The 22,913-nt window shown below is 41.2% G+C and overlaps 1 protein-coding gene across 1 annotated transcript in view; it reads right to left on the bottom strand.

Moving 5' to 3' along the window:
- tarbp1 (TAR (HIV-1) RNA binding protein 1) overlaps nucleotides 1-22,833 on the bottom strand; it is a 183,163-nt gene extending 160,330 nt beyond the window's left edge. Inside the window, exons 1-5 of the mRNA XM_048536298.2 lie at nucleotides 22,546-22,833; nucleotides 8,902-10,328; nucleotides 6,903-7,000; nucleotides 5,579-5,648; nucleotides 2,185-2,333 (exon numbers count right to left, since the gene is read on the bottom strand). Coding sequence (XP_048392255.1) covers nucleotides 2,185-2,333; nucleotides 5,579-5,648; nucleotides 6,903-7,000; nucleotides 8,902-9,856 — 1,272 coding nt within the window. The 5' untranslated portion in view covers nucleotides 9,857-10,328; nucleotides 22,546-22,833. The remainder of the gene's footprint in view (nucleotides 1-2,184; nucleotides 2,334-5,578; nucleotides 5,649-6,902; nucleotides 7,001-8,901; nucleotides 10,329-22,545) is intronic.
- Nucleotides 22,834-22,913: the final 80 nt, after the last annotated feature.

Below are 22,913 nucleotides of genomic sequence, written 5' to 3'. Positions count from 1 at the left end.
GCGCCAATCACTACAGCACACCACTGGTCACATACCTCCAGTCTGAAAAACAACCCTCCACCACCATCCTCTGGCACCTACCTTCCAGCCAATTTTGTATCCAATGGCTAGACCTCCTTGTATTCCATGTGATCTAACCTTGATAACCAGTCACCCATGTAGAACCTTGGTGAATGCCATACAGAAGTCTATACAGACAATGTCCACCACTTTGCCGTCAACAATCCCTTTTGTCACTTTTTCAAAAAACTCAATCTTAAGTTAGTGAGACACGATTTCCTGCACACAAAGCCACGTTGCATCTGTCCTTGCCTTGAGAAATACACGTAAATCCTGTTTCTCAGAAACCCCAACAATAACTTGCCCATCACAGATGTCAGTCTCACCAATTTACAGTTCCCTGGCTTTTCCCTTCCGCTTTTCCCAAGTAATGGCACCACATTAGCCAGCCTCTATTTTTCTGATACCTCACCCATGGCTATCGATGATATAAATACCTCAGCAAGGGGCCCAGCAATCACTTCCCGAGCTTGCCACAAACTTGTAGAGTACACCTGATCTGGTCCTGGGGATTTATCCACCTTTATGCATTTTAAGATGTCCAGCACTACCTCCTCTATAATACGGTAGCACCCAGTTTTGGCAATGCTTCCATGTAGCACCTCTGGAACATTCATCCATGTTAAAGGTATGTTGTTAATAAAAAAAGGTGGTGTAAAGGTCATCAGAAACATTAACTTGGTTTTGCTCTACAGATACTATATGACCTGAGCACTTCCAGCACATTCTGCCCTCATGTCAGAAATGATAGTGATTGTGACCACCTAGGATTTGGACCTGGGTGCATGTAAAATGGACCTAACAGTCAGGCTATTCAGAGGAGGAAACATTGAAAGTTCTGAAAACCACCTCTAATTTCATTTCAACTTAACTTGCACTCAGAATTCCAGAGATTCTACTTTTAATACAGCATTCTACTAGGCCTAAACATAGTAACTGATTGAAAACAAACAAATCTGCAGTAAAGGATAAGTGTAGTTCAACAATGACTGGATACTGTGTGCAGTGCTTCATTTTCACACAAATGATGAGCAGTTCCTTGATAGAAGTAATGCCCATGCGTGTTGCTGAACAAAGGGACCTTGGTCAGCAGGTTCATAGTTTCTTGAAAGTAGAGTCACAAGTAGACAGGATAGTGAAGGTAGTATTTGATGTGCTTGAAATCGGTGAGTGCAATGAGTATAGGATTTGGAAGGTGAAGTTGCAGTTGTATAGGACATTGCTTTGGCCACATTTGGAATACTGCATTTAATTCTGGTCTCTCTCCTATAAGAAAGATGTTGTTAAACTTGAAAGAGTTCAAAAGAGATTTAGAAGGATGTTGCCAGCAATTAATAGGTTGGAGGGTTTGAGCTATTGGGAGGCTGAATAGTCTGGGGCTATTTTCCCTGGAGCATCACAGGTTGAGCAATGAGCTTGTAGAAGTTTATAAAATCACGTGGGGCATAGATAGGGTAAGTAGCTAAGGTCTTTTCCCTGATATAGGCGAGTCCAAAACTAGAGGGCACAGATTTAAGGTAAAAGGGGCCTAAGGGAAACTTTTTCACACAGAGGTCAGGTACGTGGATGGTATGAGCTGCCCAAGGAAGTGGTGGAGGCTAAATCATGTAGGCATAGGATGGGTTTAGAGGGGTACAGGCCAAATGCTGGCAAATGGGACTAGATTAATTTGGGATATCTGGTCAGCATGGACAAGTTGGACTAAAGGGTTTGTTTCCAAGCTGTACATCTCCATGATTCTAAGTTGAGTACTTTATTGGAATATATGATTTGCTGTGTTCAAGTGAAAGTATCCTTCAATAATTAGAAAATTATGAACTGTAGAGAATTTAAAGAAACTTAAAGCAAATGATGGCACTTATATGACATACTTTCCATGCCATATAATACGTCAGCAGCATCTTTGAATTTTGATCATTGAATGATCGAGAAGGACATATAGATTCCAAAACAGAATGTCAACATTACCTGATGCTGACCCAGGTCAAGAACCTTCATTAAAAAGACAGCAACCCACACCTTCAAGAAAGACCCGATCTTCCTGTCTTCTTTTGCTGTAGGAAAACTAGAAGATTGTAGCCAACAATTTATCACCTATTAATTGCAGCAAATTTTAAAACTTACCTCACAAAGATCTTGAGTTCTGAAGGGATATTTTGTGACACCAAGATCAAGAAACTGGAACAGGCTTTCTTTCATTGCAGTTTTGTTTTTACTTTCAAATATTCGTTTATAAGCACAAAGGAGCCAAGATGTGTGAAAAAATGAATGACCTAGGTATATAAACAACCAGTTAATCAGCTTTTCCCCACGCATCTATTCTGCAAAATAAAACAATTAAACATTTAGAATCTAAAGTCAGGTAACTCAATTCCTCCAAATTTAGAATACCATATATTTAATCAAATTTTCTTCCCTTCTATTCCCTTCTCATCCCAAATAGATAAAACAGTCTTGACACTCAGAGGTAAAAGCAGCTAGTTTTACAAACTAGAGAAGCATTTCCAAAACATTTTCCCCTGTGACTTCATTTTAAGACTTGAAAATTACAGTGAGCCTTCAGTGAGAACTATTAGAGCCAGAATACAGCTGTTAGAATTTGCTTAAAGCTCCACTACCTGCATGTTTGGAAGCCCTTTGTGAGTGAATAATGATTGACTGCCAGATAGAACTTCCTGCAGAGGATAGCAGTCAGGGAAAAAATCACAAACTCACAAAACGATATGATAGTTTAAACTATTTATTCAACTATGCAAGAGAGTTTGTAATTTTTTTTAAAATCCTGAATTTTTTTTTTGTTTTGACTAAGCTCAACCAGTCTGTGCTGATATTTATACCTACCCCCCTACCATCTGTGATTCAAAACAGCAGAGTAAAGTGAGAAACAAATTAGATAAGTTCAAAAAGTCTCCACATACAACAAAATGAATTGTGTCTTAACAGAGAAAAGTGCTCAATTTCTTCATGTTAGACTTGGTAGCTTGCAAAAGAAGGTTTGTTTTTATAAAAGTTGTAAAGGCCTTGATGCAGATTAGCTAATTGAGCAAGCAGAACACCTTGTTAATTTTCGACAGGGGAATAAGTGACATTGGGGCAGCAGGCATCAACAAAAGGTTTTAAATATATTGCCTGTGAGTGTAAGCCATATTAAGCAGTTTTGAAGTTTGATCACTGACATAAAAGAGGAACTGCAGGAGCCAATTTGACCCTGCAGATTTTTTTGTAAATGTAACAGCAATAATTTAAACTTACATAGAAACTTTAACATAGAAAAGTGCCCCAAAGCATTTTATGAAAGTGTGAATCAGACAAATCAAATGCACAACCAAAACTGGATCAAGAAGGTCCTTGAAAAGAAGTTAGCTGTGATGCAGATGATTTAAAGAAGGAAATACTAACATGAAACCTATGTAGCTCAAGACAGAATCAATGGTACAGAAGGTAAAATGTATAAACAGCAAAACAAAACGAACAGGGTGAAGTGTGGCGTTTGGGCAGGAGGGGGTCAGAACAGGGTATCGAGGTGGAGAAGAAAATGCAGTTATATATGGGGCTGCAGAAGAGGAAACATAGGGAGCAACAAGTTCTGAAACTCAAGATTAAGAATTTTATATTGAGGTGTTTAGGGACCAAAAGAAAATTATGTCACAATACCAATTAGCGATTTGAATATTGGGACTGAATGCAAATGTATCCAATCTTGCAGAAAGACAAAGTTAAGTGGGAGGGTGAAGAGAAGGATGCAGAGATGCATCAGCATGATTTAGTCAAGCTAAATGAAAGCAGTTAAGACCAAAACATGGTATGATTTGAAGGAGGAGTTGGATATAACACTTGGGACTAAAGGATTTAGAGAATCTGGGAGGAAAAAGTAGGAACACTGAGTTGGAGAATCAGCTATCATCATAATGAATAGTGCAGCAGACTCGAAGGGCCAAATAGTCCAGCCCACTTATTTTCTATTTTTCTACATTGAGTGAAGATATGGGCTGTATCTGAGTTGTACAACATGCAAAACAAAAGCTGAATAACAAAGAACCCTACAGAGCAGCAATAGGCCCTTCGGCCCACCAAGCCTGTGCGAACAAGATCCTCTGTCTAACCTGTCATCTATTTTCTAACGGTCTGTGTCCATTTGCTCCCTGCCCATCCATGTACCTGTCCAAATATATCTTAAAAGACGCTAACGTGTCTGCGTCTACCACCTCCGCTGGCAACGCATTCCAGGCACCCACCACCCTCTGTGTAAAGAACTTTCCACACATATCTCCCTTAAACTTTCCTCCTCTTTCCTTGACTTTTTGTTTTACTCATTCACTAGCAGCACAGACATGGGCAACCTCTATTGCCCATTATCAACTGCTGAAGGAAGTGAGCTGCCACTCTTCAGCTGTAGTTTATATGGCGTAGATACACAGAGCACTTAAAATAAGGGAACTTCAATAGCAATATTTTTCAAAGTTTGGATAGCTGTGACTTGGAAAAGAACTTGCAGGCTTGATGTTCTCAAGCATCTACTGCCCCTTGTTCTTCTTGGTGAGAGAAGTCAAGGGTTCAGGAAGTGCTTTTGTTGGAGGCTTTGTAAGTTGCTGCAGCGTATCTGATATCTACTGCTGCCACTGCACATTGGCAGTATCCAGGCCACAGTATTCCATAACACTTTATTGTGCCAGGTTGATGGCCAATAGGCTTCTGGCGTCAGGAAATGCGTCACATCTGAAAGAATTCCCAATCTCTATCTTACTGATGTTGACCTCTACTTGTACAACCAGTTCAGTGAAGCTTCTGGTCAACTGTGAACCCAAAGGATGTTGTTACAACAGCAGGTACAGATTTGGGAGCATTTTCCCTGGGAATCCTCTAGACCAGTAAAATCTCATGGTATTGGGTCAAACACAGGTTTGGAAAAAGTTACTTGACCTCATCCTCACCAATCCATCTGTTGCACATATGTCTGACCTTGACAGTCAGTCAAAGAGATCCACCAGAGTGGAGATGAAGTCCATTCTTCACATTGGGGATACCTTTCTTACTACAAAACACTGTGCTAAATGGAATGGACTTCCAATAAGTCTAGCAACTGAAAACTGGTCACACAGAAGGCACAGCAGAATTACATTCAACAACAATCTGTAATCTCATGGCTTGGCATAATGCTCACTCTACCCACACCAGAAGATCATATCAGAAGATCAAAACTAGTTTAATGAAGAGTGCTGATGATCATACCAGGAGCATATCAGGAATATGGTTAAACAAAATGCAACCTAGTGAAGTAACAACACAGAACTGCTTGCCCATTCCTAACAACAGACAGAAAATTTCACTCAAAGTCTAAGAGCTTGAACGGATTGCAGAGTTGCCCTTTTGAGGCACCGATGAAATGCCCTTCAATGTATCTCCATAACTGAAGAGCATTTAAGCTGGGAAGACAACCTACCAAAACTTGTGAGCAGTATAAAATATTAGTAAACATTGCAATGGTTGAAAAAAAATCCCAATTAAGTGATCTAATCACCTTCGTCATTCAAAACAGTGGCATCCATTAAACTCTTAAGTCGGGGCAACACTGGTCTTATGACATGAACCTAAAACACAAAATCAAAAGATTTACATTTTCAGTCACCTCACTAATATAATTTTATGAAGAACATTTTGAACAGTGAATCAGTTTTTAAAAAAATAAAATTAGATTATCTTTGTCAATCCTATCATGATGCTCATTTAAAATTTCATTTTAAAAGCACTTATATGTACGCTTGTGGGACCAAGGCTACAGGCCAAGTGCTGGAAAATGGGATTAGAACAATTAGATGGTGTTTTTGACCAGTACAAACTCAATGGACCAAAAGGCCTTTTTCTATGAGTCTACGCATGCAAAAACAAAGACAAGTAGACAGCATCTGTTCATAATGCCCAAACCACTCCTGCCTAGGTCAATCAGGTACAGCTGTGACACACACAAACAACCTGTCCTCAATCCTTAGGAAATTAACAAAGAAAGGGGAGTAAAGAAAATCAGGAAAATTTTTGCTCTAAATTTAAGGAAGAATTCTTTCACCCAGAGGGCAGTGACTACCTAGAACTCACTACTTAAGAGGGTGGTAGTGACAGAAAGCATAACATTTAAGCAGTATTCAGATGAATACTTAAAATGCCACAGCAATACAAGGCTGCAAACCAAGTGCTGGAGAATAGGACTAGACTAGGTGCTTGATGACCAACGTAGACATTACTACAGTGGAAGAGACCTTTCGGCCTTTACATCTCCATGACTCAATAATTCTCTGATACAATTCAGTGGAGGTCCAGGAGGGCAGTAATCCATATCCTTTCCAGTTAATCCACAATTTACTTTCTACGTCGTCAATGAGGAATTTATCCAATTTCCTTTCGAATTACAGCAAGAAATCCATGATCACTAGGTGCCTCCCTAATCTAGTTAGAGGGCGAATACTCATACAAAATTTGCCACCATAAATTTCCCAAGTCCTTTCATCTAGCAAGGTAGATGAAAGCTCAAAATCTACCAATTTAGTTATTGTCAAACTGGGGCTGAGGTTACTTTGTATTTTTAACAGTTTATTCACAAAGACCCTCAAGTTCCTTCCTGATCCATATGGTTTTTTGGGGAGCCAGATATCAGGCATGCTGAATGTTCTCTCAACAATGTAAAGAGCCAAGTTTCCTTTAGGAGCGTAGCCCACAATATGTCATATGTGTAATCCTGAAATTTCTTCACAATAGTCAACTATTATTTAGTTCAATTATTTAGCTCAGGATGGTACTTCGCAATGAACCACTTTTCAAAAGGACAAAAGTACTTGACATAAGCAACTCACTTGATTTTCTTCCAGTGTTTCCATTATTAAAATATAATTTTCCCATAACTGAGCAAGTTGTTTTCTTTTTTCAGCTGACCACCAAAAAAGGCACATATCTAAAATAAAATGGTTCACATTCAAACAGGTACATGTTTTAAATTAAAAATCACAACAGGAAAATTTCCTTTTAAATACCAAAATCTACAAATTCGTAGCTCGGATTGTGGAGGCAGTGGTTCGTTAGCTTGCCGAGGCAGTTGTTCTGTAGTGCGCAGACATTTCATTACCCTTTTAGGCAAAATCATCAGTGCAACCTCTAATCGAAGCATTAGTACTCTGCTTCCCTCCAGATTTATATGATTTTCTGGTCTTGTTACTTCTGGTTCTGTTGTTTTAGCAGTTGTATGCATACACTGACTGTTTCCACATGTTTGTTAATGGAATCCTGAGTTGACAGCCAGCCTTCCAGAAATTCCATTGCATGTCTGGTGTGTCACAGACAATGAGGGCCATCAGTTCGTCTGGGACAAGCAAACACCAGACATGCAAGGAAATTTCTCAAAGCTTGGTTCTCAACATGGGTCTCCAATACACTGAGAAATGTAATGCTGCACCGGTAGTACTAAATTTTATGTTTATTCACAAATGGAGTATTCTCATTTAAATAGTGTACACTCACTTCCCTTTCTCCTTGGCAGTTTATGTCTCGCTATTCTTCAAACTTTGATATTCAATTTTAATTTTAAGTCAAGGTTATATCATGACTCTGCACACACACAACTAGGCCCCAACACCAAGACACTTGTTGTCAGCATCCTATGTGTACTTTTTCCTTTTAGACACAGGCCTCGAATTTCACAACTAAAGTCCCTACTCAGCAAATGTCTCCATTAATCACATCTAATATACCACCTCACTCACACATATTTTTCAATAATAATTGTAAAACATGGTGAAACATAGACCACGTCAATTAACTCTAAATCTATGCACACCATGAGGTTTCTTTGGTAATTAGAGAAAGCTAACCAAAATATCATGACTGGCTGCATTTCCTTTTTTTTTGTTAAGCAAAGAATATAAGGGATATTGGCATAAGGCAGATGTATGGAGTTAGGCCACAGAGTAGTGATGATCTCAATGAATGGCTGAACAAGGTCATAGGTTGAATGGCCTTTTCCTGTTCCAATGTTTATTGCTGTACTTTATCGTACACAGAACTATTTCAATCCTAGTTGTGAAACAGAGTAAGGCCTGCTAGGAAGTGTCTTGATGCGTTACTTATGTGGACCCCAAACATTTGGAAAGGAATATTTAATCTGAAATCAAGCAGTGCATACAAACAGGCATCTTATTGTGTAAGAACCAGGGGACAAACACCCATTTGGAATCTGAGAAGCCCAACTCAGAGTTAGAGCCAAGACAAAATAACTTAGTGCAAAGCCAAGTTTTCATTATTTTGCCCAGCCAGTTCTGGCACATTTAGGTGCTGATGGTTTTCAGAGCACGGGAAGTCAGAATTCTTGAGAATTCAATCTGATCTAAATTTAATTGGTCTTCAGAGTCTCTGCTGCGTAAAGAAACTATGAAGAGGAAATTCTCCAAACACAGAGTCCCAGAGGTTTTAAGTTCTGCACTGAGTGATGTGATGTGATAGTATCTGGGCCCAGGCAGGGAGTAGTTTTTTGGCGACTGGACACCAACTCAGGGTGTAATGGTAAATATGAATAATTTTTCCAGCATTTTCTGCTTTTAATTCAGACTTCCCATGTCCATATTTTGCTTCTATATAATGCTGTTGAGCTTTGGCACCACTGCTCAGGTGTAGTATATCTTGCTCATCCTCAAATCTTATTTACAGCAGAACAAACTATAACAACTATCACAAAGAATTTCAGAAGCTGGGATATGAGGTTAAAGAGTTAATTGGATTTGCTGCTTCCTCCTATATTCCAACTGCACTAAATTCTATCAGTAATTATTACTATTATCACAAATTAAGTAGTTGTCAACGTACTGGATTCAGCCTGGGACTCTGAGCGGATTTCACTCCTCAATGTGTCCGAAACTTGCACAGCTCTCTTCAACAGGTACATGGCTCTCTTGCGCGAAATGTTATCAGGCTGCACCAGACCCGTTTGCACCAATTCCCAAAAGTCCAGGCAAATTCGGAGGTCGAAGGTGTCGGGGGATGGCCGGTCTCCGGCGCCAAACAGCAGATGGGGAGGTAGCGAGCTCAGCAACAGCAGGGATCTAGAGACGGAGTCGGTCTTTCCCCAGTGTTTCACGCAATCCCAGATTTCCTGGGCCGACGGGCACTTTGACACCGAGCTGCCTGGGTGCCAAAGAAGAGCCGGGATCAGACCGGTGACCATCCTGGATGCTACGCCGTCCTCCCCCACTCTGACGGCGGTCAGGGCAAGCGGTAGCAGCTCCTGTGCCCCGGCTCCTGGCTCCAGAAGCAGCAGCGGCGCCGTCCTCACCAGCACCTCGACGGCGACTCGAATGTCCGAGTACTCGGGGGCCTGGGACTCGCCGCTCCGAGCTCCCTTCCCCTCAACCAAACCGGCCCGGCCCCGTTCCTCGGTGTAGCTCCGGAGAGTACTCAGAATTGAGGTGGTCACGTCACGAATCAGGGTCGGCGGGGCCTGGCGGCAGCAGGCATGGAGGAGACCGCAGAGGGAGTACACCAGCCTCCGGCTCGGCTCCTCCAGCTGTAAATGCTGCAAAAGCGGCAGGCACCAGCCAACGGCCAGGTCCCGCAAGGAGCTGGAGACATCGCGGTCCTCGGCACCCGGCGCCAGCTTCTCCACCAAGACCCCAAATACCTCCACCCGACCGGCATCGAGCGTCCCTTGCTCTCCTCCGTGCCGGCACCAGCGGCACAACTCCTGTACAGTGGATGAAAAACCGGACTGCGGCACACCGCCCAGTCGCTGCAGCAACTCCACCACCATCAGTAACGGCTCCATGCTGGCTGTCAACACCCCGATGCTAATTGCTGGACGGACCACTTCCGGTACAAGGAAGCGTTCCCCCCTCTCTCAAATGCCCGGCGGAAAACAAAAACAGTAAGGATTGCGGATGCTGTAACATCCGGAACCAAAACAAAAGTTGCTGCAAAAGCTCAACAGGTCTGGCAGCATCTGTGAAGAAAATGATCAGAGTTAACGTTTCAGGTCCAATGATCCTTCCTCAGAACTGCTGGGCTTTTCCAGCAACTCGGAGATAGGAAGAACCGCAGATGCTGGAGTCAGAGATAACAAGGTGTAGAGCTGGATGAACACAGCAGGCCAAGCAGCATCAGAGGAGCAGGAAAGCTGACATTTCGGGCCTAGACCCTTCTTCAGAAATCTCCACACTCTGTTTTCCAGCAACTTCTGTTTTCGTTCCGGCCGAAAACACTTCCATCTCATCACTGCTCCCGAAGAATTGGAAGTGTCTCTGTGAGGAAAAAGAAAAAGTGCAGTTAAATTGAAGTAGTTTTCCTCTATTTTAATATTGTGATTCATAAAATCCTATACATACACACCGATTCTGTTACTAGAGCGTAAGAAATGAGTGCAGGAATAGGGCATTTACCCCTGTAAGTTTGTACCGCTATTTGATAAGATTGTGGTTGATCTGACTGTTGTTTTCCTGCCCTCCACCTACCATCCTTGGATAAAATTGAAATGCTACAAATGCTGGAAATCTGAAATTAAAATAGAAAGTGCTGGAGAAACTCAGCAAGTCTGCTCGCGTCAATGGAAAGACACGGTTAATATTTCGAGTCTGGATGTCTCTGCAGTACGGTGTTCTTTGGACAGTTCCAAAGAAGTCATGCTGGACTCAATATGTTAACTTTGTTAAGGTCTCCTTTGACGCAGCCAGACCTGTTGCGTTTCATCAGCACTTTCTATTTTCCCCTCGCCCTTGATTCATTTTCAAATTCAAAATCTATTTTACTCAGCCTGGAATACATTTAATGGCCTGACTCCATTGTTCGGAAACGATTAAGAAAGTTCCCGTCACCTCCATCTTCAAAGGGAGAACTAATTCCTTAAACTGTGTCCACTAGTTCTTGCTTCCTGCACAAGAGGAAGCAACCTCCTGGTATTCACCTATCCTTTCAACCATATATATTTCAATAACATTGCCTATATTTTTTCCAAACTCACAATGGATTATTAAAACTATTAAAGCTTTCTTCATAAGATAAGCCTCGGTAGCCTGCCATTTATCCAATATTATATCGGTACCCATTTGTTTCAAATATACCATGAGCTTCTACATTGAATTTTTAAGAGGTACCTTGTCAAATACTTCCAGGGTCTTAAAGAGGTGACTAACATTGAACAGACCGATATCCATTTGTTGATTTAAACAGTAAAATACTTTAAGAGATTGGCAACTGTATTATTATAAATCTATGGCTTAATACAAACATCAGTTTCAATTTTCTCCTATCTGGAAGCCACAGGGGAGCACTGTGGATATTCCGCACCCCTCCAATCGACCTGTTAAGAAATGTTATTACACATTACTAGGGCAGGTGTAATTTGAATGCAAACATACATAGTTGAGACATAAGGACACTTGCACTGCACCACAAGAGCACTCACCCTTCATAGGGAATAATGTAATCCAAAGAGCATCACCAGCTGTAAATCAACTTTGGAATTATAATGCTTGACACTTTAGGGCCCTCTTGTGGTGCAGTGATTATGTCCCTGCCCCTGGACTGGGAGGCCCATGTTCCAGTCCCACCTGTTTAAATGTGTATACTATCATTTCTGGGCAGGTTGACCAAAAAAAAATAGGTTTATGTTTGCCCCTCAATGGAATCTGCATTTCTAAGCTCATAAATATTTTGATATTAATTTTCCAAATTTCGTTAGGTTCTGAAAAGGTTCTATCAGATTGGAAAGTAGCTAATATAACCGGTCTCTTCAGGAAGGATCAGAAGCAGAAAGCTAGAAACTATCGGCTATTTAGCTTCGTCGCTGTCATGAAGAAGGTGTAAGAATCAATCATTATGAATATTATAACTGAATACTTGGAAATAAGTGAAGTAATCAGGAAAAGTCCACATGGTTTTGTAAGAGAAAACCATTTTTACCTAATTTATTGGAAAATCTTTGAAGGTGAAGTAACATGCACTATGGATGAAGGGAAGTCCATTGATATATGGTACTTGAACTTCCAGGAAGCATTTGACAATGAAAGATTATTCATGAGCATCAATTCATGGTATAGAGATTTACAGATTAGTATATATATAGAAGATTGGCTGGCTGACAGAAATAAAGTATACAAAAATGGTTCTTTTTCTGATTGACAGAATGTGACAAGTGGCATGTTGCAGGTGACTGTGTGTGGGCCTCAGTGATTTATAATGAATGTTATGACAGATGAGGGGAGCTAAGCCATGGTAAATTTGTGATTGACACGAAGATAGTAAGAATGTCATAAAGGGACGTAAGCATGTTACGGATTCCTCTGGGTATACTGAGTGAACGGGTAAAAGTCTGGCAGATGGAGTATAATGTGGAGAAGTGCGAAGTGTTCACTTTGGCAGGAAGAATAAAAATTCAGGGTATTATTTAAAGGGGAGTGACTGCAGAGTTCCCAGGTATTGAGGGATCTATGTGTTCTTGTACGAGTCACAAAAAGGTTATATACAATTACAGAACGTAATTAAGGTGAAAGGAATGATGTCTTTTATTACAAAAGGAATTGAATATTAAAGATGTTATACTTGAGGGTTAATTCGCATTGGTGATAATCATATCTCAAAAATTGCATGCAGTTTTGATCTTATTTAAGGAAGGATGTAAAAGTGTTAGGGGTTGTTCAGAGGGGATTACTATCTCCAAGGGTTGTGTAACATTTGAACTCTGCCTCAGAAGGCAGTAGTGGTGGGTCAGCTAGTATTTTAAAGGTGGAAGGAGATAGAATCTTGTTGGGCAAGACAAACAAAGGTTATATGAAAATGTGGAATTTGAAACACTAACAAACGAGCTGTCTTTTTGAGTAGGGGATAGGCTCAAGAGATCGAATGGTCTACTTCTATTTTGTGAGGTGGCTTGTCTGTAAAAAGTAAAGTTTCCATAGTCCTACCAGGCCATAGAACTGCTCTCTCATGAGAGAGAAATCACTGGTGGTGGTTTAACCTGAGGGTCACCATACATCATGCAAAGTCGAGAAGGACAGTCCTTCATCATAACCTCAGCCAGTGTGGGAATTGAACCCATGCTGTCAGCCTTCTAGCCAACTGAGCTGACCCTGAAACCTGTACAGACTATCAGGAAAACTGTTCTGTCTAGCAAAGGAAGGCTTGAAGCTAACATTCTGATCAGTTAGTATAATGTACTGTTTATTTCAGATTTAAAACCAAAGAAACAGCAATGATAAAAAAAATCTTGATAGTGAAAAATGTGCACTGAAGGATGATTTTAAATATGACACTTTATACAACTGGTAAGTTAATGCTTTAGAAGATGGTTTATTGGTAGGACAGGCCATCACTAATTTCTTTAGAGACTACATCTGTCTTCACATACCCTTCATTGAGTTGCATGGCACTATCAGTGTGCTAAATGGGAAAGATATCAATTAGATCCAGCAACTCAAAATTAGGCATTCATGAAACACAGGCGGAGCCATCAGCAGCAGCAGAAGTGTACTTGGCCACAATCTTTAACCTCATAACCTGTTATATCTTCCACCCCACCATTGCTATCAGACCTGGGGATCAACAATGGTTCAATGAAGAATGCAGGAGGCCATGCCAGCAGTAACACTAAGCATACCTAAATATGAGTGGTCACCCTGGAGCAACTACAACACAGGACTATTTGTGTACTAACCAGCAGAAACAGCATGCTATAGACAGAGCTAAGTAATCCCTTGAGCAATGAAACAGTTCAAGGTTCTACAGCATTCAGTCATGAACAGTAGTGATCAGTTAAATAAGTAACAGCAGGAAGAAGCTCCATTAATATACCCATGCTTGTTGGAAGCCCAGTCAAAGATAAGACTGAAACATTTGTTCCAATCAGAAAGCAGAAGTGCTGCACAGATGATAGATTTGGCAGCCAACAGATATTTATTTGGGGACCAAGTGTGTGTTAAAATTCACAAATGACACTAAGATGAGTGATAGAGCAAAGTGTGCAGAAGATACTGAAAGTCTACAGAGGGATATAGATAAAGTGAGTGAGCAAGGGTCTGGCAGATGGAATCAATATTGGTAAATGTGAGGTCATCCATTTTGGCATGGATAACAGTAAAATCGACTATTTTTCAATGATGAAAAATTGCAGCATGCTGCTGTGCAGAGGGACCTGGATGTCCTTGTGCATGAATCACAAAATGTTGGTTTGCAGATGCAGTGGGTAATTAAGAACACAAATGGAATACTGTCCTCATTGCTAGAGGGATGGAGTTTAAAAATAGGGAGATTCTACTGCAGCTTTATAAAGTCCTGGTGAGGCCACACTTGCGGTACTGTATACAGTTTTGGTCTCCTTAGTTGAGAAAGATGTACCAGCACAGGAGGAGATGCAGGAGGTCCACTAGGTTGATTCTGGAATTGAGAGTTTTAGATTGGGAGGACAGATTGAGTAAACTGGGACTATACTCATTGAAATGTAGGAAAAAAAGGGAGAATCTTATTGAAACATATAAAATTTTGACGGGAATAGATAAGCTAGCAGCTGGGAGGTTGTTTCTACTGGTGGGTGAAACTAGAACAGGAGGGCATTGCCAAAAGATTAGGGGGAGCAGATTTAGGATTGAGTTGAGGCGGAGCCTCTTCACCAAAGACTTGTGAGTCTGTGGAATTCCCTGCCCAGTGAAGCAGTTGAGGCTGTCTCATTGTATATTTTAAAGCAAAGATAGACAGACTTTTGAACAGCAAAGGAATTGAGGGTTATGGTGAGTGGGTGAGTAAATGGGGCTGTGTCCACAAAAAGATAAGCCATGATCTTATTGAATGATGAAGCAGGCTTGAGGGGACAGATGGCCTACTTTGCTCCTATTTTTAATGTCCTTGTGCTCTTTCCTGCATCACAGATTCCAAATGTAAGCCAACTCAATTCATTCCACATGATATCAAGTAATAGCTGAAAGAACACTGCCAAGGTGAACCTTCAAAACTCTGATGTTGCTTCAGAGATTCTTCAGAACTCAGATCCTTCTGAACAAGTGTCACTGGACCTGAAACATTAACTCTGCTTTCCCTCCACAGATGCTGCAAGACCTACTGTTTTTCTAGCATTTTCTGACTTTGTTTCTGATTTCCAGCATCCAAGGTTCTTTGGTTTATTGTTAGATTAGACATCCTTGATCTACTTTCAAGAGTTCCATTGTATCATTATGTCAAACTGAGAGGACAGATAAGGCTTCCATTTAATGTTTCACATAAGGGGTGATACCTCCTACAGTGCAACACTCCCCTCATTATTGCACTGAAGTAATTGTGTTCATATCTGTAGTGATACCTTAACATAGAACCTTCTGATTCACAGGTGAGTGCTACCACTATCATGGCTGACACTATCACACTAAATTTCACCTGTTCTGCTGGTCAGATAAGTCAAAACATATATTCGTAGAATCATGTTGTGGAGGTGCTGCTGTTGGACTGGGATGGACAAAGTTGGAAGTTACATGACAGGTTATAGTCCAACAGGTTTATTTGAAATCATGCATGCTTTCAGAATGCACTGACAGAGCACAGCACAGACCCAGAGCTTGTAGGCAGATAGATCAAGGGCAGTGTCTGCATAACTTTCCAAACTTCAAACGCAGCGGGGAAAGAAATATACAAAAGGTGACATCTCGGGTCAGACACTGAATTGTAAGTGTGAAACCTTGTCCAGAATCATTTCATCCAAGATGTTTGTTGATTTGCAGATACAACGTATTCTGTTCAAGAAACACGCAATTTGTAGTCACAGTCAGTCAGTGTGGCATTTTATAAATTCCTGCTTGCGTAATAAAACCAGCCTGAATCCAGGTTAAAACTCTGAGCCAAATTTTGGACAAGGCCTCATACCTACAATTCAGTGTCTGACCTCAGATGTCACCTTTTATACATTCTTAATGCTCTGCTTATTTGAAGTTAGGCAGATACTGATGAAACCTTTAGTTATCTCAAGGCAGTGACTTGAAACAGATCCTGGAATTTGCATCTTAATCAATCAAAACTTGTGTCTCCTTTCGAACAGAGTTCTCCATATCCTGCTTCTGCAATTTCTAGAATGATCCTTTGATCTCTCTGCCCTTCATTTCTCTGCCTAAAACTCTGTGCCTGTGTGCTTTCCTCTCTCTAAGCCTGACAAAGGGGCTATGCTCTGAAAGCTTGTGATTTCAAATAAACCTGTTGGACTACAACCTGCTGTCATGTGATTTTTGACTTTGACCACCCCATTTGAACACCAACACCTCCACATCATATAAACTCTGGGTCTGTGTGCTATGCTCTCTCACTGCACTTAACGAAGGGGCTGTGCTCTGAAAACATGTACGATTTCAAATAAACCTGTTGGACTATACCCTAGTGTCGTGTGACTTCTGACTTCATACAATCATAGAATGCCTAGTACAGATAGAGGGCATTTGGACAATCGAGTTTGCACCACCCCTTCGAAGAGCATTCCCTCCAAACTGTTCTCATCACCTTGTATCTATCATGGCTAATCCACATAGCCTGCACATCCCTGGGTACTAAAGGACAATTTAGCATGGCCAATCCAACCAATCTGCACAGAGAATCATACATGTCTTTTAAATGCTGTAACTGTACCTGTATCTACCACTTCCTCTGGCCGTTCATTCCACATACAAATGACCCGATATGTGAAAACAATGCCCCTCAGATCCCTTTTAAATCTTTCTCCTTTCACCTTAAAATTATGCCCTCTAGTTTTGAACTCCCCAACCTTAGGGAAAAGAGCTTTGCTATACACCACATTTATGCCCCTCAATTTTACAAACCTCTATGTTTGGACTGTGGGAGGAAACCAGGGCACCCAGTGGAAACCCATGCAGACACAGGGAGGAAATGCAAACTTCACACAGGTAGTTGCCCAAGGGTAGACTCAAATCCAGGTGCTGTGAAACAACAGTGCTAACCACCATGCTGTGACCTTTGTAAAGTGCCATTCCAAAAGAAATCCACCTATTTCTATGCTATATTTTAATGTGGGGAAAATAATGATTTATTCATTTGTTCTATTATCTTTTCAGAATAATCCAACATTTCAGCAGCTTTAACCTGCAACACATCTTTTTAGTCCAACAATGTGATACAAGGAAAGAACGATATAGCCAGCCGCGACCATATAATTGAGATTGGATCATATCCAAATTGCCACTCATGTCAAGAAGTGGTTGCACAGAAGTGAGGTGAGATTGGCAGACTTACCAGGATAAGCAGCCATTCTCAGAAGTAAGATGAACAAACCTTGAGCATTATTATTTTTAGGTTTTTATTTCTTCCTGATAGAGCTGTTGACCAGTTAATTTTCTAGTGCTTATACATGAAACAAGTTTCTAGCATAACGTGCTTGGTTTCAGGACACAAAGTAAAAGCCTGCAGTAATTGGGTATTGCCTTTGTTGGCGAATGATTGTACTGGATTTCAATGAATGACTGATTTCAAGACAACTGTAACCTTGATTTTTGACTGCTGGAATTGAGAATGACATGCTTTAATGCAAAAAATCTTATACTGCAATATTTTAATTGAAACAAACCCATTTACAATGCACGTTTGTTCCAATGCCAAAAATGAATCAGTAGTTCTGCTACATGTCAGAATTATTTTTCCAGATAAAGTTAGTTTATAATTTTGCTGATGTATATTTTGATTTTCTTTTTAAATATGCCAATATCATCCGGGGTCTGTGGTAAGTAGTATAATCTTACAAAACAAATTCACCATCAACAGAATGACTTTGCTGGAGCATCCCGAATGCTGGCTGGCTGGCTGGCTGACAGTCAGTCCCCTGAACTGAAGAGATGCTAATCTCCTGTTTATATTGGCTAGCCATTCCATTTTAAATGACAGTGCAATTGCGCAAAATAACTGAAACCAAATCATGGTTAGTTCAGATTTCCACATGTTATGCCAATGCATAGAAGGGGTTGACCAACCACCATGTGGCCTTAAATGTTGTGGTATAATAATAACCATTCATTATTAAACTTCAATTTTGATGTTTTTAATTTATAATCATCCTGATTACACATTTAAAAAAAAACTAAATTATCGCATCTTTGCTGATGCTTTCAACTGCATGTGAACACCAGTTAGTTTTCATCATGTGAGAAAGCAAGAACTGCAGATGCTGGAGTCAGAGATAACCCAGTGTGGAGCTGGAGAAACACAGCAGGCCAGGCAGCATCAGAGGAGCCAGAAAGTTGACAATTTGGGTCATGACCCTTCTTCTGAATTTTTCTGAAGGGTCCTGACCCAAAATGTCAACTTTCCGGTTCCTCTGATGCTGCCTGGCCTGCTGTGTTCCTCCATCTCCACACTGTGTTATCTCTAATTTTCATAATATGTTGGGATTTTCTAGTCCATACTAACTCATTGGCCACTAAAATTTCAAACGATGTTGGTCCACAGATCAATAAGTTCAAACTGGTGATATACAGGCCTCTTTAGTGTTATGTCTTCTAATATTAATAAAAGTGCAGAAATAGTTATGCAATTAATAGTTCATGCATGAATTGTTTCAATGTAAAGTGAAATGAACAGCTGGAATCATGACAACGCACATACGTGAGAGGTATTGAATGAAATGAGTTCAGTAAAGAAGTTAATAGAAGTAAACTTGCAGTTTATACTTGTTTCTTAATTAACTGCTCAACTTCCAGCAGACTACATTTTAAACCTCTTCGATTTCTGTCGTAGTTACATTTTCAATACAGAGTAAGTAACTGTAGCTTATGAATAATGCCAGTCTCAATTTTGTATTGTGCCCTGTCCACTTTATTTTTTAGTTTTGTTTGAAAGTAAGAATATGTATTTCTTAACAGAGTCAGTAGTCTGGAGAATAAGTTGCATGACTAGAAGGGCTTTGAAAAAAATAAACACTCAGAACAGGAAAACTCTGGATAGTAAATTTTGATTTTATGTATACATTATTTGACTCCATCTATAATATAAAGAAGCATCTGACAGTCACTAATGAGAGAGAGAGAGAGTTGGAAATTATTCAAATGCAGCAAGATCTAGACAACATCCAGGTTTGCGCTGACAAGTATTAAGAAACATTTGTGCCACAGAAGTGGAGTAAAGGAGTGGAGAGGTCATATTATGGCTGTAAAGGACATTGGTTAGGCCACTTTTGGAATATTGTGTTCAGTTCTGGTCTCCCTCTGATAGGAAGGATATCGGGTAACATGAAAGGGTTCAGAAAAGACTTAAAATTATGTTGCCAGGATTGGAGGGTTTGAGCTATGGGGAGAGGCTGAGTAGGTTGGGGCTATTTTCCCTGGAGCATCGGAGGCAGACAGGTGACCTTATTGAAGCTTAGAAAATCATGGGGGGAATGGAGAGAGTAAAGAGTCAAGGTCTTATCCCATGTGTATGAGCCTCCAAAACTAGTGGGCATTGCTTTAAGCTGAGAGGGGAATGATAAAAAAGGGACCGGCACAACATTTTTATGCAAAGGAAAAACGTGGGCATTTATGAAGTACCCCTGCTGAAGTTGGCATCGTCAGAACAGACGTGACAGAGAAGGAGAAATTGGAAGAATGGGTTAGAGCGCTTACAGGAAGCAGCGTCTGATGTATAGTCCAGGTAACTGTGAGAGTTCATAGATTTGTAATGGATGTCAGTATCCAGCTTATCTCCAGAAATGGAAACAGAGATGTTGAGGAAGGGAAGATTCAGAAACGGACCAGCTAAAGGTGAGGGCAGGATGGAAATTGGAAGTGAAATTAATAACGTTTCAAAATTTTTGCAGTTCAAAATGACAGAAGGAAGCAGAGCCTCTTACTGAAGAAAAGTTGTGGGGAGGGACCCAAGTAGGATTAGATGAAGAAATGTAAGAGACAGTCATGACTGCGGCCAATGCAGGTCCCCATGGCCACAGCATTGACTTCAAAAAGATGAGGAATTAAAGGAGAAGTTGTTGAAAGTGAGGATGAGCTCAGCCAGGAGGGTGATGGTGATGGATGGGGACAGTTCAGGCCTTTTTTCCACAAAGAAGTGAAAAAATCTGAGACTATCCTGATGGGGGAATGGATGTGTGAAAGAACCGTGTGCCATGGTGAGGAGAATGGAGCTCCATCCCAAGAACTGGAAATTTTGAAACTGTCATAAAGCATCAGAAGAATTGCGAATGTAGGCAGGGAAGGACTGGACAAGGGGAGAAATAAATCATAATACAGCATGAAAACACTTATCCACGCTGACCCAAACTAACTTGACACATGTGCCCGCACTTATCACTCTAAACCTGTCCTATTCATGTACCAATCGAAATGACTCTTAAATGTTGTAACTGTATTTGCATCTACCACATCCTCTGATAGTTAATTCCACATGCGAACCACCCTCTGCGTGAAAAAGTTGTCCCTTAGGTGCCTTTTAAATCTATGTCCTCTCACGTTAAAATTATGCCCCCTACTATTGAACACCCCAATCCTGGATAAAAGACCTTGGCTATTCACCTTAACTATGCCCCTCATGATTCATGATTATAGAGGTTTCAACCTCTATAAGGTTTATAAAAAGGTCCACCTCCAGTGAAAAGTCCCAGCTTTTCCATGTAACTCAAAATCCTCCCAGCCCTGGTAACATCCCTGTAAATCTTTTCCGCATCTTCCCCAATCCAAAAATATACCTCTATAGCAGGGACCAGAACTCTACACAGTACTCCAAAAGTCAAGGTAGGAAGAAAGAATAAATTGATTAGGGATAGTCAGCACGGTTTTGTGAAGGGAAGGTCGTGCCTCACAAACCTTATTGAGTTCTTTGAGAAGGTGACCAAACAGGTAGATGAGAGTAAACCGGTTGTGGTGTATATGGACTTCAACAAGGCGTTCGATAAGGTTCCCCACAGTAGGCTTTTGTACAAAATGTGGAGGAATGGAATTGTGGGAGATATAGCAGTTTGGATCGGAAATTGGCTTGCTGAAAGAAGACAGAGGGTGATAGTTGATGGGAAATGTTCATCCTGGAGACCAGTTACTAGTGGTGTACCGCAAGGGTCGGTGTTGGGTCCACTGCTGTTTGTCATTTTTATAAATGACCTGGATGAGGGAGTAGAAGGATGGGACGACACTAAGGTTGGTGGAGTTGTGGATAGTGACGAAGGATGCTGTAGGTTACAGAGACATAGATAAGCTGCAGAGCTGCGCTGAGAGGTGGCAAATGGAGTTTAATACAGACAAGTGTGAGGTGATGCACTTTGGTAGGAGTAACCAGAAGGCAAAGTACTGGGCTAATGGTAAGATTCTTAGTAGTGTAGATGAGCAGAGAGATCTCTGTGTCCATGTACACAGATCCTTGAAAGTTGCCACCCAGGTTGACAGGGCTGTTAAGAAGGCATACAGTGTTTTAGCTTTTATTAATAGAGGGATCAAATTCCGGAACCAAGATTTTATGGTGAAGCTGTACAAAACTCTGGTGTGGCCGCACTTGGAGTATTGCGTACAGTTCTGATCACTGCATTATAAGAAGGATGTGGAAGCTATGGAAAGGTTGCAGAGGAGATTTACTAGGATGTTGCCTGGTATGGAGTGAAGGTCTTACGAGGAAAGGCTGAGGGACTTGAGGCTGTTGTCGTTAGAGAGAAGAAGGTTGAGAGGTGACTTAATTGAAAGATATAAAATAATCAGAGGGCTAGATAGGGTGGATAGGGAGAGCCTTTTTCCTAGGATGGTGACGGCGAGCACGAGGGAGCATAGCTTTAAATTGAGGGGTGAAAGATATAGGACAGATGTCAGAGGTAGTTTCTTTACTCAGAGTAGTAGGGGAATGGAATGCTTTGCTTGCAATGGTAGTAGATTCGCCAACTTTAGGTACATATATGTCATCATTGGATAAGCATATGGACGTACATGGAATAGTGTAGGTTAGATGGGCTTGAGATCGGTATGACAGGTTGGCACAACATCGAGGGCTGAAGGGCCTGTACTGTGCTGTAATGTTCTATGTTCTAATGTTCTAAATAAGATCTTTGGGGCAGGAACAGGTAGAAACAACGGGTCTTCCCGGGCAGTGCCATTTGTGTATTTTGGGGGAAAGGGTAGAAATGGGCTGTATGGAATTAGAGACTGTGAGCAAAGAGGCTGTTGGGGGTAGATCCCCAGATGAGATGAGGTTGGTGACGGTCATGGACTCAATGGTCCAGGCAGCGTAGGAAAGAGGTGTCCAAGAGCTGACACTCAAGCCTCTGCAAATGTGGAGGTCACTACGCCATACAATGGGTTTTTTAAAGCATTCTCACAACTCCTACACCTAGTATCATATTTACAAGGGTTACATTCACTGCAGCTCAGCCCGTCTCTCTTCATCTCCTTATTTACCCACCCCTTTCACCTTCCTCTCTCCACCTATCCATTCACCCTCTCCTCTCCCATCAACTTCAGTCTTTAGCACAAATACCACTTATTTTTACATCAGCTAACAGCAATGCTGATGAGAACTCCATACGTTAACTGTTTTCTTCCCACAGTTGCTGCCCGACTTGCTGAGTTTCGCCGGCAATTTATGTTTGCGTTTCTGATCCGCATCCGCAGTTGTTTGTTCTGTTCTGTTCTGTGTTTACTAAGGTGAGGGGTAAAATTCCTGTACCGATAGGAAAGGGCAGAAATAACCACTCTATTTCGGCGGCTCGATACCTTGAACTATCGGCGCCATCAGCAGGGCGTCGCCCGGAGGCTTGTTCTGTTGATCGGGAATCTCTTTGTGTTTCCCTGACAGCGGCCCAAAACGCGCTCACTTTCTTCAGGCTGACAGTTGGGGGCGCATGCTCACTAACAGCTCTCTAGGTAAGGGGGGGAGGGCTGAAAGGCTAATTA

The sequence above is a fragment of the Stegostoma tigrinum genome, chromosome 9 (genome assembly GCF_030684315.1).
Source record: "Stegostoma tigrinum isolate sSteTig4 chromosome 9, sSteTig4.hap1, whole genome shotgun sequence".
Taxonomy (NCBI): domain Eukaryota; kingdom Metazoa; phylum Chordata; class Chondrichthyes; order Orectolobiformes; family Stegostomatidae; genus Stegostoma; species Stegostoma tigrinum.
This window is presented reverse-complemented; position numbering and strand designations above follow the sequence as displayed.